Here is a 17,700-nt window from a genome sequence, read left to right as displayed (position 1 = left end):
TACTGGCTCAATTGTTAGCGCGCTCGCCTCCCCATCCGAGGTGCTGCTGTTCGCGGGTTCGAGTCCAGCCGTGTTCAGAGTACTGCCTACATGTCAAAAGTACATGCTTCACGGTTTCTGTTTCCGTACAATATGGGCACATTCCTGTCTCATGTTTCCCTATTGTGTGCAGGCCACTGTTCAGTCATGTGTGTCCTAACCAGAGCCGGACAGTAACAGAGTAAATTTGCTTGAGTACAGTACTTGAGTACAATTTTGAGGGATCTGTACTTTACTCGAGTATCATTTTTGGGGAGTACTCATGACTTTACTCAAGTACATTTGAGAGGCAAATATTGTACTCTTTACTCCACTACATTTCTATGCATAACTGTGAGTACTTCTTCTAAAAAAAAGGAAAAAAGAAAAATCTCGGAAACCCTCAATTTGTTGTGTCCCTCTCAAACATGATTGGATTGTGCAGGCGCCACTGATTGGGACAGCCTATCAGCAATCACCTTCAGCTTTCCGCCAAAGTCAACTCCATGGTCAGATTTAGATAAGAGACGAAACCATGGACGAAACAATGGATGAAGACGCAGTAGGTTTCTGGATGCAGGGAATGTGCCAACCTGTGGGCCACCTCGCCAGACTATTTACATTTGCTGAACAAGTTAATGATAGTTTTCGCTTCAGGTGTTTCAATTACAAAATAGTATTTTGTATTTGAAATACGTATTTGAAATACTTGTATTAGAAATACTGCCCATCCCTGGCAATATGGTAAAAAGATGAAAATGACTTGATTTTACTTTCAGTTCCTTTTCCAAGGTATTAACATTTTTCATAACTCCAGGACGTTTCTGTACATACATGTAAGCACTGTGGCAGTAGTAATGCAATATTTAGAAAATGTAGGCCACTTTTGTACTCTTGATACTCAAGTACTTTTAAAAACAAGTACTTCAGTACTTTTACTTAAGTAGACATCTGACTGTTGTACTTTTACTTGTACTTGAGTAAATTTTAGCAAAGGGTATCTGTACTTTTACTCAAGTTATAAAGCTGTGTACTCTGTCCGCCTCTGTTCCTAACCTTAGCCTGGTGAACCTCCTTCCTCCTTCGGTGCCTCATTTCAATGCCACTTAAATCTTTATTTTATTTTATTTTATTTTATTTTTTTCTATATGAGGCATCACTAGCGTCATGCACCATCTCTAACGTCTTGCTCTGATAGCAACACATCCACATGCAGTACATAAAAACTAGGTGTATAAGCTTAAACGCCACATGCTAGTACAATGTGACCAGTGTGGAAAAGCTTTTTGACCATCTGAAAACCCCATGATATGCCAACACACACACACACACACACCAGAAAAACCCTTAATAAATGTGACCAGTGTAGACAAAAGAGTAGCCAGAAAGTAGCTAGCAAGCAGAAAGTCATGGGTTCAAGGTTCAAGTGAAATTGTGGTAAAGAATCGGGGTCAATTGTTTACTTTGTGGAAAAACAATATGATCTATTTACACAAATGTTAAGTGTATTAAGTGTAAGACGTGTATTTACATGTTAAAGAGTTGGAAGACTTGTATTTTTTATGTTTGATGGGTTTGTTTTTCTTTGATTTGTCTTCTGGAAAGAAAGTAATTAATTGTTTATGTAAACATTACCCTGTGTTAATGTCTGTTTGTTTCTCAGAATAAATTTGCTACCAGTCAAGGTTGGATTTTCTTCATTTTTTTCATTGTGAGTATGTTAAGTATAAGTGAGTAGCCTATGCCTGTGTGACACCTGGTGATTGAAGTCATTGTATAGCCCTATGCAACTTTCTATAGGCATGCAATAATCTTGTATAACTATGATGATATAAGTGAAATAAATAGGCTACAGTGGAACACACAGTTGCAGTTAATTGCAGACTGGAGTGGAAATGTTGCAAAATAATCACAGTCGTTATGTTCTAAACGCGAATTCAATGCTTCTGCAGTCCCACTCCAGCCCAGGCGGTGACAGTAGTACGCCTTAATCTTAGTTTACCAGCCACCATTAAATGGTAGCGAAGAAGATCTGAGACTCACGTACTATCGATACCACAACAAGAACGAGCGTTGTCGTTGAGTGGTAAACGTCTATTGAGATTACCCTGAATGAGGAATAATTATGGAATCGGGTTGAGGTATGCTTTGCTTTTGATAATTGAACGTGTTAGTATTAGCCGACTCGTAGTACATTGAATGATCCGATCGTTGGAAATGTAGGCTATCCAGGACATCGAGGAACTCTACTTTGTGTAACGTTAGTTAGCGATCTGTCTTTTCACTGATGCTGCAAGTGCTGCTGTTGTAGGTGACTTGATAACGAGCTGTGTGTGCAATGTGTTGATGATGTTGTTGAACGGATTATAAATATCTTGCCTCATGACTTCTTGCTATGTTTATGCTCTGTTTTTCAGGAGGTAACGTGAGTTTGAAAGACGTTAACCTAACGATAACCTGTTGCACCTGTGTTCTCCCTTCCTTTCGTGTCGTTGCTATGGATCTTGGGCTGTCGGTAAGCTCTGAAGCATTCCAGCTGCTAACACCAAAAGTAGAGGATATTAAAGAAGAGCAATATGATCACATGATCATATGTCAAGACGATGAGGAGGAGAAGCCGCTCACTGAGCCGCTCTGTAAAACTGAGTCTCTTGGCTCTAATGAAGCATCACAGACAACAGTGGAGGTTGAAGTGAAATTAGAGGATGATGAGGATGAAGAATACCATGACGATGAGGATGAAGAAGAATACCATGACGATGAGGATGAAGAATACAAAGACGATGATTCTCCTCAGGGAGGTAGGACTAAGGAACTACACATTGATACACTAGGAGTTCATTCATTACAATGTTGTCAGTTATATGTAGAAGAATACAATGATATACACACACATATTTATAAAGTGTGTGTATACGTATCATATTATTCTTTTTCACAAACACAATAACACAGACACCAGCACATTGAACTATGGAGTTTTATCAAGACAGATATTTAAAGCACTGGCAGCCAAATTTGCTTGTTTTCATGATGAGATGGTTAGTATTAGGGCACCTCTGCAAAAAGCTCCATTCACATGACATATTCGGAAGTCTGTTAAATCTGTATAATTACGGCAAATAATGACCGCTGTCAATAGTAACAGATTTTGTGCTTCTGATTAACGTCTTTCAAATCATTCTGCAAGAAGTCCGTTCGCTTATTGCAATGGAATTTCATCAAAAGTGAAAGTCAGCTAGTAAGATGTTGTCACACAACACCTGAAACTGAAGTGTGATGTTGCTCCCCGGCCCAGAATAACATAGGACCGGCCCTGATCCCTTACATAATTCATTTTTGCAGACCGGAATTGGCCTGTTTTGCTCCCATAGAAACAAATTTCATTGCTTTCTCTTGTTAGTAATCTTTGCTTGTGTCAAGCTTGCTTCTTGCGTCATTCTAATTCTAAGTCTCTATGGTAACTCTTACAGGTGCATCAGAATATCCACACGGAACACAACAGAATGATGAACTCAACCTGCATCTCCTAGAAGGACTGTACCACTCTGCAGTCTGCAGGAAGAGTTTCACAGCCCTGAAAGAACTCGAGAAACACCAGAAAAGGCACTTTTGTGTCGTTAGTCAACGGCAGAACACTGACAAAGAACCTGATAAATGTGACCAGGGCGGAAAAGCATTTACACAGACCACAAATCTTAACTTCTTCCTGCTAACTCACTCTGGAGAGAAGCGATACAAATGTGACCAGTGTGGCAAAACCTGTTCAAATATTTTCAATTTAAAACACCACATGCTAACACACACTGGAGAGAAGCCTCATAAATGTGCCCTGTGTGGGAAAGCTTTTTCACATATTTCCAATTTTAATTCCCATATGCAAACTCACACTGGAGAGAAGCCTCATGTATGTGCCCTGTGTGGGAAAGGTTTTTATCAAAAATCAACTCTTAAAAGCCATATGCTTACTCACACTGGAGAGAAGCCTCATATATGTGCCCAGTGTGGGAAAGCCTGTTCACATATTTCCAATTTAAAATCCCATATGCTAACACACACTGGAGAGAAGCCTCATCAATGTGCCCAGTGTGGAAAAGCATTTACACAAATTTCCACTCTTAAAAGCCATATGCTTACTCACACTGGAGAGAAGCCTCATCAATGTGTCCAGTGTGGAAAAGCCTTTACACAAATGTCAAATCTTAGATCCCATATGCTAACACACACTGGAGAGAAGCCTCATCAATGTGTCCAGTGTGGAAAAGCCTTTACACACATTTCAAATCTTAGATCCCATATGCTTACTCACACTGGAAAGAAGTGTAATGTTTGTGCCCAGTGTGGGAAAGCTTTTAGTCAAACATCAAGTCTTAAAAGCCATATGCTTACACACACTGGAGAGAAGCCTTATAAATGTGCCCAGTGTGGACAAGCATTTGAAAGGGCCACAACACTTAAACGCCACATGCTAAAACACACTGGAGAAAAGCCTCATCAATGTGCCCAGTGTGGAAAAGCATTTGACAGGGCCACAACTCTTAAACAGCACATGCTTACTCACTCTGGAGAGAAGCCTCATCAATGTGCCCAGTGTGGAAAAGGTTTTTATCAAACATCAACTCTTAAAAGCCATATGCTTACTCACACTGGAGAGAAACCTCACCAATGTGTCCAGTGTGGAAAAACATTTACACAAATGTCAAATCTTAGATCCCATATGCTTACACACACTGGAGAGAAGTGTCATGTTTGTGCCCAGTGTGGAAAGGCATTTACACATAATTCCAATTTAAAATCCCATATGCGAATTCATACTGGAGAGAAGCCTCATCATTGTGCCCAGTGTGGGAAAGCTTATATCTCAAGTTCAGGTCTCAAAAGCCATATGCGAACTCACACTGAAGAGAAGCCTCATCAATGTGCCCAGTGTGGAAAGGCATTTAAAAGGGCCCCAGCTCTTAAACACCATATGCTAACACACACTGGAATGATGGGTCATAAATGTGCCTAGTGTGGAAAAGATTTGTTCATGTTTTTGTCAGCTCTTGGATCACATATGTGACCCTGCAAGGCGAAACCAGTCGCTTTGGTAAAATTAATAAAATGAAGTTATTGTACTCACACGAGCGGCCATAAACTAAGCTTTCCAACGATATGTATTTCGAGGGTATTGCAAAGAGTATCGCTAAGATAACCGCATCCAAAGTTGGCATGGTTCTCCTGTCACGATACGCCATAAGAGGAGAAAATCACCTTTTTAAGTAAATTGTCACGTACAATAGTGTGATGGCACAGCTATGATTAGCCTTATGGTAGCGTGACTTTGAAGCGGATGACTGACTATGCAGTTTCAACCGTGTAATGAGTCTTTTTCCGCCCCCTAGTTAATACCTGGGATGGTCATAGGGTGCCACTATAGAATATAATTAATGTATTTCGGGGGAAGTAAGGGGAGAGGAAGTTCTGTGTACACAGATTGTGTAGCCTAGCCTACTTTTAAAATGCGCTAGCCTACATCAATGGAAAACTTCTCCTGGTCCTAAAATGACGCCAGGATATTTCTAAAAGTCCGTGCTTTTGACCGTTCGTGCCCTGAAGGGCAAGTCTTTCACATTCATATTCGGTTACATCTGCCAAGAACAATATAGAGCTAACACATTGAGTGATGAGTAATGAGTAAACTAATAAGTAAATTAGCTCTACAGTACCCTACCGTAAAACCTTATAGCGGCATGGACAAAGGGAATGACTGCTAATGTGTTGAATCTTCACCTGAATAGAGTAAGGGTTTAACAGTCAAAACGTATGTTTATCCATGAAATTTGTTCACAATATGAAAGTGTAGACTGTATACTGTCGAGTTATGCGAAAACATGAAATTCGACTTTTTAACCTGTACATTTGTTTATCGTGGATTTTCTCAAAATAGCACCTTGCGCAAACGACTGGTTTCGCCTTGCAGGGTCACATATGTTTACACATATGGGAAAAAAACCTTATGAGTAGCGTTTCTAATCCCAGTTCTGATATGGCACCGGTGCCAATGCAAATGGTATTGACGACATTGAATAAAAACAGATTTTGGTGCCTCAAATAATGCACACTTGGAGAGAGGCCTTAAACATGTGAATGTGGAAAAGCATTTAGAAGATCCTCAGTTGAATGAAAAGCACCTTTGCACAAATTTTAAATCTTAGATCCCATATGCGAAGACATACTGGAGAGACAGCTCTTCAATACCAAATGCTTTCTCACACTGAAGAGACCGCTTATGCATGTGTTGCAAAGTCTTTGATAACATCTCAGGTCTTAAACGCCACATGCTAGTACACACGTGAGAAGCCTCGTAAATGTGACCAGTGTGGAAAAGCTTTTTGACCAATTGTTTACTTTGTGGAAAATTAGTATAATCTATTTATACACAATGTATGTATTCTTATTAACATGTTAATGAGTTGGAAGCTTTGTATTTTTTTGTTAACTTGTTTTGTTTTTCTTTGATTTGTTTGACACCCCATGGTAGCTTTCCTGTGTATAAAATGATGTGTAAATAATAATAATATAATGTGTAAATAATAATGTAATATACTGGTTATTTAAACATTACCGTCTGCTTAATAAAGTAGCCTACATAATTAATGGATGTCAATGTCTGATTGTTTCTCAATAAATTTAAAAATATACCTCTGGTACAAATAAAGTAACTTGCTGTTTTTACGGGACAACGGGTTCATATCATCCTCCCATTCCTGAATCTTTTGTTTTGCCTGCAACACCCATTATTGATGACACACCCTTGGCTCGGTTCAAAACTGGTGGAAATGTGGGCTGGTTGTGGGCTCTGTGTTAGTGTGCTGTTGTTGTTAGTGTGCGTTGTTGTCTCTGACTCTGTGTCCTCTGTGTTAGTGTGCTGTTGATGTCTTTGCTCTGTACCCATGTCCCATGTTGTATTTTCTTTGTCTTTCAAATAATTGCTGCCATCTTGACCAGGGGCCTCTTGTACAAAGCTTGCGTACGCACGAAAATGCTGCGTACGCCACTTCTCACGTTCACGTCCGGATGTACAAAGACTGACTTGAACGTGAGAATGTGCGGTCCTCCACGCAAACTTCATGTCTGGCGTACGCACATTTCCAATGTGTATCGTCAGTTGGCGACACTTAGAGGCAATGCAGCGCAACAACATTGATAGCAAGTCTAGGCCTTTATTTGCACAGTATATTGTGAAACGTGGGTTATTAAAAATTATAACACTTCGAAAGTAGGCCTATGTTTCTATATAAATGGACATGCAATAAGCACAAATAAAAGGGAATGTGGAACCTATAGCCTACACAGCGCCGATATTTGGTTACACGATTGTTGATTACTGGTTTATCAAACATTTCAGATCTTCCCACAAAACCTGTGATAAATGGGGTCGGCTTCACGCAATTGTCCATGCCTTAACATTTGCAGAGTGTTTTCCCTTTATATCTTTGATAGTTTTCATTTTCAAAGAAATACATATGGGACAGGATGCATGTGAATAGATAGGTTGAATAAGCGCGAATATAAGCTATTTGCCTTAGAGTGATTGACTGCATCACTACTTTGACTTTCCTCGAGTAAGCATTCGCATTATTGTCACACTTGTGTGCAAATGTAGGGATAGGCTATGACCCAGAAATCGTAATGTTGTGGTGTGTTGGTCTGGATCAACTGAGTTTGTTCCATTCGGGTGCACAATTTTGATTTAATGATTTTTTAATAAATGCAGTTACAGTATGTTGTTATGGTCCAAATGCATTCAAACCCAGTTATGCAAACCCTGTCACCTACTTGCAGACTGACCAATAATTCTGCCACAGTCTCCTATAGCCTGTAGCCTATAGCCACCTGCACGCTCTGCCACTACTGTTTTTTGTTATTAATTACAGATGATAAAGATGTGATTCTTGCCATTTCGCAATGTTTTAGTATGAAATCCACCTAAGTCTTTGTACATGAGGCCCCAGGACACCCTGGCAGAAGAGACATTGTGTCTCAATGGGACCTTCCTGGTAAAATAAAGTACATAAAAAAACCTTGAAAATAATTGGTTTTACCTAGCAGCTAATGCAGCCAGGCAGCTACACTGCTACACTTTGGGGGCATGTACATGGGAGCTCACAGACAAGTCTGTCTATGTTAAAGGGACGGGCCAACTTTTTGGGAAACAAGCCTGGAAGGGGACTTAGACCAGTTCGCCTTAACTTTCTGTGAATTATGCTAAGCTAGGCTAACAGACTGTCAACAGTGTCAGACTGGATTATTGCATGCTCAGAAAAGAGAAGTGTATGTATCCTCTCATCTTACTCTGGGGGTAGATGACAAACAAGCTAAATCATGAAAAGGTTGGTGTGTTCCTTTAAATGTTCCTAATTTTTTGTCTCCTGTGTTTGTAGTGAGTTGAGGACTGATATGGAAGAGGGACAGTCTATGTGTAGAGTGGGTGACCCAATGAACACCAGTGTCACAGGCTAACAGGAGAGTCATGGGAAATTGTGATTGTTTACAGTAAAAAAAAAAAGTAGGACCAAAAACGGTTTCGCGGTACATGACGATATTTTTTTTTCATGCATAATCAGATGTTGAGAGAGGATTTACTGCAGTAGATTGACTTAGGATGGTCTATATTACTGTCATGATGCGTGAATATTGTAGAATAATTCCACACTAGTAGTAATACAGGTCAAAATACAGAACAAAAATACAAAAAGTAGTGCTACTTGCAATAATTATACTTTTGACCAGTGTGCAGTGATCCTTCACTTTCTTTTAATCTTATTGACGACTGCACCTCACCAGCACCTGGAAGGCTGTGCATAGGAACTTTATCCTTTTTAATTATAATTTTGCTTCAAGTTCAAGCCCAGGTACATTACACAGTATTCAAGTAAATTTAAAAAGGAAATATTAAACAAGTGTGACTTAGTGAAGAGACAATTTGCATTAATATGGACTATTCAAATAAATAGTAAAACAAAGTGAACTGAACAGCATGCAAAAGTAACTTAAATGTATTAAATATTGTTATGTAAATGCACAAGTTCTGCATACTTTCAGTCAGAGAACAGGGCCTGCACTATGCCTAAAACACGTATGCAAAGTATGTTATTTGTCTCCTAAACATTCCTCACCTGTTATCCAGACATGCATGAAAACAGTTAACTCACAGCCATAGGTTATTTTGAGTGGTGACTTTTGCTTCAGCATTGTCATAGCGTAGCTATAGCGTATAGCCTAACCGTTATGAGGCATTGCAACAATGTTTACAGTGATGCATTGTAACGTTGGCTGCACTGATTATGCAGACTGCTATGATTTACTGACACATGCACACACACACACATTATCAAAATCATACGCCCGACGCTTTAGACTACAGTCTTTCTACATGGGTTTAGTTAATGATCGGGCTATAATAAGACCACATCGGCTATGTAATCGCTGACAACTGGGACACTTTAATAGTAGTTGGTGTAAACAGGGACATTTTAGCGTCCCGATAGACACCAATATGGCAGTTTCTGCACATATCCCACCCCTTCCACGGCCAAAAGTCAATATGTGAATACATGCCAATCATGTTGTGTGTTGTGAATACATTGTGCCAATCATGTGTTGTGGTCTCACAGCTGGAGTGAGGTTGGTGTCTTGAAGCCTTGCGCACGCACAGTTCTGCCCAAAATTTAGATGCCCAATAAGTGCCCAAAGTGCATTGCAGTATGGCCGCCGAGTGGAGGGACTTCTTGCTTAAAAGGACTTTGCTTATACCAGACCTCTCAAGTCTCACGCATTGAGCGTGAGACACACGCATTTCAATGACTTCACACGCTCACACGCCACACATGGCATTTCTCACTCCAAGAAATTATTAACTTGCCCGCACAGAAATTTCTAAGGGCTATATTTTACAAACCTGTCACAACGTTGCTGTCTGTGCGCTCATTCAGTTCAGAGAGCTGCTGTTCAGTTACTAACCTATCGGCCAATTAGAAAATAGGATTTCTCAACCAATCAGGAAATAGTTTTGATGTGGGTCCGCAACGTGGAGACTGCTGGTCTGCGGAGTCGTGGAGTGAAATTAGGCCCGGTGCTTCGTCTGATAATTTGCTGCGCAGTTGATCAAGATACCGCGGACCGACAAAAAAAGAAAACAAACGTTTCTGCTATCGATGTCATTAAACATGGAGCCATACAATAAAGTGGTGGTATGAGCGTTCATTTAATGCAGGCGTCTGCGCGAGAGGAACTGAAACTAATCGATAGGAACGTTGGTATCAAAGCTCCGCTTCAACCTGTTGAATGCTATTTAATTGTTTAACGACACTTAATAGAACAACGTTGATTTGTGGAACTTCCATAGACACAGAGCAGAGACTGTATAATACACTGTATAGCACTGAGTATTGTATAGTCAAATTTGAATATAACGTGGCCAAAAGCTATTGTAGCCTTCTTTCTATCTGTTAAAGATCAACAGATCAGTGATTTACGCCTATCTGCTCGCCAAAAAAGCTGGTATTGTGTTTCCTGAATCCTTACATTCAGGCATTCAAATTAAACTTCATTAAAAAACATGTATTTTTTTTCTCCATTTCCTACCAATGTATGATGCTTGCATGAGGGAAACATCCCAAAACAATAGCACCCATATAATTCTTGCTGTTTTGAGAAGTATTTATTTTCTTATGCAAGCATCATGCAACCATGCAAAAGCAATGAAACTAATTATATCTTACATTAGTAAAGCAGTCCTCTGATGTGCATGTCACAAAACATTTAAGTTCAGTTCAGTTCAGTTAACTTTATTGTCCCAAAGGGAAACTTGTCTCGCAGTCAGGTACACATATAAATAGCATAAGATACACAAAGACACAAGATGGGGTAAAAAAAGTGTTTTAAGTGAAAGTGCATGTATAACAATATAGGCATAATAATGATTGTGATAATGATAATGACAATTTGATTTGGAGGGAGTGGGGTTGGGTATGTGTAGATGAGCCCTATGACCCCAAAGTCTGCCATGACTGGGCCTCAGGTCAAAGAAGTTTGAGAAAGGCTGGTCTACATAACCTGCATCAGATTGAGGTTTGCAGTGATGCGCCTGAAGGCACGGGTTGAGGACCCAGTCAGTTACGTCACAATATGCACATTTGTTTAAATTCATACCTACGTAGGCTAATCACCATGACCAAAATTGTACTTTTTTTTTTACTTTGAATCTTGAAAAAAAAAAATATTGACCTACCTACCGACCCATTTTTTTATTTTTTTGGCTGTTACTGCAAACAAGAATATTTTTAAGGATGGCCTCATGACTGTGAAAATGGCTGACATTGAACCACAGTGCTTTAAATGGGAGCCCCCAGTATCAGTCATCAAGGCATCAAAATCTGCCACAAACACTTACAACACACAACATCACTCATAAACACACACACACACACGGACAGAACCACCACTGTTCAAGAGACCATTTTGGGGCTAAATGTGCTTTTTCTCATTTGGTTGTTTTCTGTTTGTTTATAGAGCAGAATGAGCCACTGCTGTTCAAAGGGCCCATTTGGGTGAAATTATTATTATAATTTATGTTATTATTATTTATTATTATTTACTATAGGGTTCTAGAATAAATAAAACAGTGTGTTTGAAATAATGGAATTTGTGCTCTCTCATGAAGCTGGGTCGATGGGACATGGGGAGGGTGGGTCTGTTGATCGGGGGGAGGGGGCTTGGCGCCACGAGTAGTTTAAGCAGACGTAGGACTTTCATGTACTTCGATCAGGGGGAAGGGGGCGTGGCACTGTGCCAATGCCACGCCCCCTCCCCCCTGAGAAACAAAGTCTCACTCCTTGCAAACTTCAAAACTTGAGAGCCCTGCTTATACTGACATAAAAGTCTCAGTATATTTACTTGTACTTGTAGCCAGGGACTGATCTTTGAGAGGCTGCATGACATAGAATATTATTCTAATATTAGCCTTACGTAAAGGTTTTTGGGTTAAAACTGGGTTGGATAACTTTAGTCGTTACAAAGAGGAGAGAATTGTAAAGTCACAGTAATGGGTGTTTAAAATACTTCTAAAATACTAAAAGGTTATCAATTCAATTATCTCATTTATTTATACTAAACAGATGAAGTCCTGAGGAAAGTTATAGAGAATCATAAAGCCAGTCTGAAGAGGTTTGGAAACAGAACAGAAGGGGTCATTGAAGCAGGAGCTGAAATGCTCCTCCACGCCACAAAGGTCCAGGTAGAGTCAGCTTCCAGAGTGCAAGCCACAGAAGACCTGTCAATCAACTGCAATGACATTTTCAATCCCTTACCTGGACAGGAGAGGCACATCAGAATTGTGATGACCAAAGGTGTTGCTGATATTGGAAAAACAGTCTCAGTGCAAAAGTTTATTCTTGACTGGATAGATGGACTAGCCAAACAGAATATAGATTTTATGTTTCCCCTTCCTTTGCGTGAGCTTAATTTAGTTAGGGGTGATCAGTATAGTCTTCACAAACTTCTGCTTGACTTTCATCCGGAGCTGAAGGTGCTTAAAGATGAATACAAAGACTGTCAGGTTGTGTTCATCTTTGATGGTTTGGATGAGAGTCAAGCATCTCTTAATTTTCAACAGAACATGTTGTTGTCTGATTTAAAACAAACCTCATCAGTGGATGTTCTGATGACAAATCTCATTCGGGAAACTCTGTTTCCCTCTGCACTCATCTGGATAACCTCACGACTAGCAGCAGCCAGTCAAATTCCTGCTCAGCACATTAACCTGGTAACAGAGGCCCAAGGATTTAATGACCCACAGAAGGAAGAGTACTTCAGGAAGATGATCATTGATGAGAGCCAGGCCAACAGAATCATCTCACACATTAAGGCATCCAGGAGTCTTCACATCATGTGTCATATTCCAGTCTTATGTCGGATTGCAGCTACTGTACTTCAGCAGATGCTGGAATAGAAAAGACATTCAAAAAACACTGACTGAGATGTTCATACACTTCTTGCTCATTCAAACTACAAGAAAGGATCAGTAGTATCAGAATGGACCTGAAATGGATACAGAAAAACAAGTCATATTGAAGCTGGCAGAACTGGCTTTCAATAATCTGGAGAATGGTAATCTCATGTTCTATGAGGAAGATCTGAAAGGGTCTGGTATTGATGTCAGTGAAGCCTCAGGGTTCTCTGGCATGTGTACTAGGGCTGGGACAACGCGTCGACGTAATCGATGACGTCGACGCAAAAAATACGTCGACGCAAAATATGCGCGTCGATTCGTCAAGCATAACGTGTGCTGCTTAATATTTTTATCAAAACCGGCCAGCACACATTGATGTTGTACTATTTAAATGAAAGATAAGATAAAATTATTTCATTGAGCTGCACTTTTTACTCACAGTCTTTCCTCGCCCCACCCGCTCTCTCTCGTAACGAGCCCGCTGCTCCTCCTCTGCATGTGCATTTAACAAGATATTCACGATTGTTGAAGGATTGTTGTTGCCACATAGAAGCACTGCATAGAACACAGTGGGCTAAATTGCTATTAAATCCGCTTAGCATCGTGACCATGCAGCGCAAATTTGTTCAAAACTGCTGCATTAAAGTTAAAGTAAAATCTGCTAAGGTCTTATCACAACATAGTACATTGAGGAGACTAAACTAAGTTAAGATACAGTATGCAATCAAGCAGTATCTCAAAGCTAATGTTAGAATACTTTTTGGATGTCAAGTTTAGCATGCTTACTTACAGCTGCTTGTATTTCGCTACTCATGCAGGGCTCATTTTATTGACTCTGAATGTTTGCAAAATCCCGATGTAAATGGAAAGGTGTTTTCCAAGACTCAAAAGTGCTTGTCCCTATACGAACCGTTATTTGAACTAACTACGTTATGAATTGCATAAACACATCAGCAGCCTTTTAACTGTGTTAATGTTAATTGCAAGACGTCTTAAAGTGACAGGCACTCAATTAGACCTATACACTACTGAACTTTATTGAATGCTACCTCTGACTAAGAATGCATTACTTTGCACTTGTATAGTCTTTTATTTTGGAATCGTAAGAGCAATAAACATATATTGCAATGTTAAAGAATTCATGTTTAATTCATTCAGATATGTAAATAAACATGTATAAGTTGCTATTAGCCAATTAATGAGGAGATAATCGATAATCGAATCGAATCGAAATCGAATCGGACTGAAAAAATGAATCGTTAGATTAATCGATGCATCGAAAAAATAATCGCTAGATTAATCGTTTAAAAAATAATCGTTTATCCCAGCCCTAATGTGTACTGATATCTTTAGAGAAGAAGAATCTGTGATTCGACAGAGGAAGGTCTACTGCTTTGTGCATCTGAGCATTCAGGAGTTTTTGGCAGCTGTGTTTGTGTTTCACTCCTATGTGACTGAGAATTATGAGACACTGAAATCCCTTCTCTGTAAAGAACATAGGAGCGATCCTAGTCCCTCCATTTTATCATATATTCAATGTTTTTTTGGGCTAGATTCTCAAGATCATCTACATGTTTTACTCAAGAGTGCAGTGGATCAAGCTTTGAAGAGCAGGTATGGACACCTGGATTTTTTCCTTCACTTCCTAATGGGCATCTCTCTGGAGAGCAATCACAGACTCCTGCAAAGGTCTTCTGAACCACAGACAGCACGTCAAAGAACATCAGGGAAACATGTTGTGGTATTGCACAGGAGGAAAGGTAGGAACTGTGAATGATGAGGAGACGGTAAGTATCGTTCAACCTTTTACTGGGACTCTCAAGGGCATCTCGCTCACGTATCCTAGTGCAGTATCAATATATACCATGTGTCGGTTACATCACTACAGTGCCACCTGCTGGTGATGGAGTACACGCACTCAAGCATGATAACGTAATACTGTAAACACAACACATGTCAGTACATCAAGAAACTCAACAGGGAAGGTCTCTCACCTAAAAGATGCATCAATATTTTCCACTGCTTATTTGAAGTGAATGACCTTTCCATGTACAAAGAAATGAAGAGATATCTAGAGTCACCGATAGATTTCCCAGGGCAGTTGTCTCCTGCTGTTCAGCACTGGCCCACATGCTTCTGATATCTGAGGAGGTGCTGGATGAGTTTGACCTGAAAAATACAACACATCCGATGAGGGGCGCAGGAGACTGATACCTGCTGTGAGGTGCTTTAAAACAGCATGGTGAGTTTAATATGAAGGTTCCTTAAAATAACACATATAGCTGTTCATAATGTCAATATTTTCAAATAATCTAAAGGCACTTGTCATTATAATATAATTCATCAGCCTTATGTAACAAAATATGGACAATGGACCAACTCCACAGAATTCCCCAAAATTGAATTTTGTGGGCAGGGTAAAATTCAGGCTGATTTCCAGGTTAGTGATCTCTTCTATCTCTTAGTGATCTGTTGATATTGTTGCTGCAGATTATCTGGGTGTAAACTCAATGACAAATCCTGTGAGATTGTGGCCTGTGGTCTGCAGACAGCAAACTCCCTGATTGAGCTGGACCTAAGCGACAATGACCTGGGAGATTCTGGAGTTCAGCTGCTGTCTACGGGACTGTCTAGTCCCCACTGCAAACTGCACACGTTAAGGTGGGTGATTTAATTCTTGTATACATTTTTAAGGCTACATTTGAACTATAATGGGGAATGACAGCAATGATTTTCGTATGAGACAGCACTCAAAGAATGCTCTATAGAAATGTATGGGGTTAGTTTGTAATGACAATATGGTAGTTATCTACACATATCCAATGGCTTTCTGTAATGTAAGTAACCAACCACATTCAGATGTAGACACACTGTCTGAAATAACTATCCGAAGTGCGTTACCAAGACGGATACCAATATAGGGGGGAGGGCTTTCCTATAAGGACTTTGATGATGGCCACTCTTGGGATAACCCCCCCCCCCCCCCCTCTCTTCTCAGGCTCTCTTTGTGTCTCATCTCGGAGAAAGGTTGTGATTTTCTGGCTTCAGCTCTGACTACAAACCCCTCTCATCTAAAAGAGCTGGATCTGAGCTATAACCATCCTGGGAATCAGGACTGAAGCTGTTATCTGCTAGACTGGAGGATCCTCTTTGTGAATTGGAGTCTCTTAAGTATGAACAGAGAATCTACAGTGCATTTTACATGAACAGAGAATCTACAGTGCATTTTACAGAATATAGGGCCATTCACACCAGAAACAATAATTAACTATAAAGATTACTATAATTATAACAGCATTAGTGTCCACACTGACCAATGATAAAGAATGTCTTTATGAAAGTGATGTCTAAAAATGTGATGGATTCTGATTGGCTGTCAGCTGTTTATCATTCTCAAAATCGCTCTGATAGTGATCTTGTCGTAGTTTGTGTGGACATTATCATTCATATTATCCAGAATATTATTACTAGAACTATTTTTATTTTTATGGTAGTAGTTGTTGTTCCAGGTGTGAACAGCCCTTAATTATCTGATAGTTTACACAAAAATGTACCAATATTCATCAGGTTTTATTCATATTGACTGGAACGAATCACTATGGGAGAGTTTGCGGTGGTTCTCCCACACCATAATTAGAGACATTCACCACTAATCATATGCAACGTAGTAAGTGAAAATGATTTATATCATTTCAACAAATAAATAAAATGATGCTGTACACAATACACAGTATTGGAGGACATGGAGCGGGAAAAGTCATTTTTAGCACCACTCAAATTCATGGTCAATCCTGTTCTGTCATGGTGAACCATCAAAAAGAGAAATGTATATTTCCCTCTGTTTGTGTGTGTGTGTGTGTGTGTGTGTCCGTGTTTCTATTTGTCTCCCAGTACTGACCACTGTGCAAAAATCAGACCAGATGTGCGGATATGTAAGTCTTTATGTCACTCTTCATGTGTCTGTGTGCAATGCATGTGTGTGTGCATGTGTGTACAGTGTGTGTGTGTGTGTGTTATTACATAGCACACACTCTAAAAAATGCTGGGTTATTTTCTCAACCCAAACGCTAAGTTGAAACTGTTGGGTCATTGTGTGGGGTGTGTTGATAGTTTAGGACAGCGCCCCTCCTCTCCCCCACCCGACGTGACCACACTACCCAGCACCAGTACAAAGTACTGTGAGCTATAACCTACAGTACAAAGTACTGTGCCATCTCTGCTATTATTTTCAGCCACCACTTATGGCAGAGACGTTGCTATTTATACCTTTAAGAACTGAGTATTCTTGTTACTTGTTAAGTAATATTGTGGAAACCTGGTGCATGCCACTGGTCCATGGGTTTGCATATGTATTGTACTGCATGCTTGGCCTACTGGTTGGCGCTCTGGACTTGTAAATGGAGGGTTGCCGGTTCAAACCCCGACCAGTAGGAACTTTTTGGTCAAGTATTGAGCCCCTTTTTATTGAAGTAGTGAACTCGGTCCAAAAGGAATATACAATGCCTCAAACAATGTACCAAGCAACTATCTCTGTAATGCCAAAACCAGGAAGAGATTGTGATACTCCTGTGTACAATATACCTATTAGCCTAATTAATTGTGATAAAAAAAAACAATATTACTAAAGTTATAATAGACTCGCTCAAATTCTACCTGAGATCATCCATCAAAACCAGACGGGATTCATA

General features: G+C 39.9%; 1 protein-coding gene across 2 annotated transcripts in view; it reads left to right on the top strand.

The window, feature by feature from the left end:
• The first annotated feature begins 2,056 nt into the window (after positions 1 to 2,056).
• LOC143135896 (uncharacterized) overlaps positions 2,057 to 17,700 on the top strand; it is a 70,551-nt gene continuing 54,907 nt past the window's right edge. The window contains exons 1-3 of one of the 2 annotated variants that reach the window (XM_076296253.1): positions 2,057 to 2,159; positions 2,436 to 2,819; positions 3,492 to 6,657. In XM_076296253.1, the coding sequence (XP_076152368.1) occupies positions 2,516 to 2,819; positions 3,492 to 5,029 (1,842 nt within the window). In that variant the 5' untranslated portion in view covers positions 2,057 to 2,159; positions 2,436 to 2,515 and the 3' untranslated portion in view covers positions 5,030 to 6,657. Of the gene's footprint in view, positions 2,160 to 2,435; positions 2,820 to 3,491; positions 6,658 to 17,700 lie in introns of those variants that run through there. The other variant, XM_076296245.1, reaches the window with a different exon arrangement.

This window comes from Alosa pseudoharengus, unplaced genomic scaffold (assembly GCF_046254945.1).
Source record: "Alosa pseudoharengus isolate Yale_2024_CS ecotype anadromous, Long Island Sound unplaced genomic scaffold, YU_APseudo_1.1 YU_APseudo_1.1_scf_1, whole genome shotgun sequence".
Taxonomy (NCBI): domain Eukaryota; kingdom Metazoa; phylum Chordata; class Actinopteri; order Clupeiformes; family Clupeidae; genus Alosa; species Alosa pseudoharengus.
This window is presented reverse-complemented; position numbering and strand designations above follow the sequence as displayed.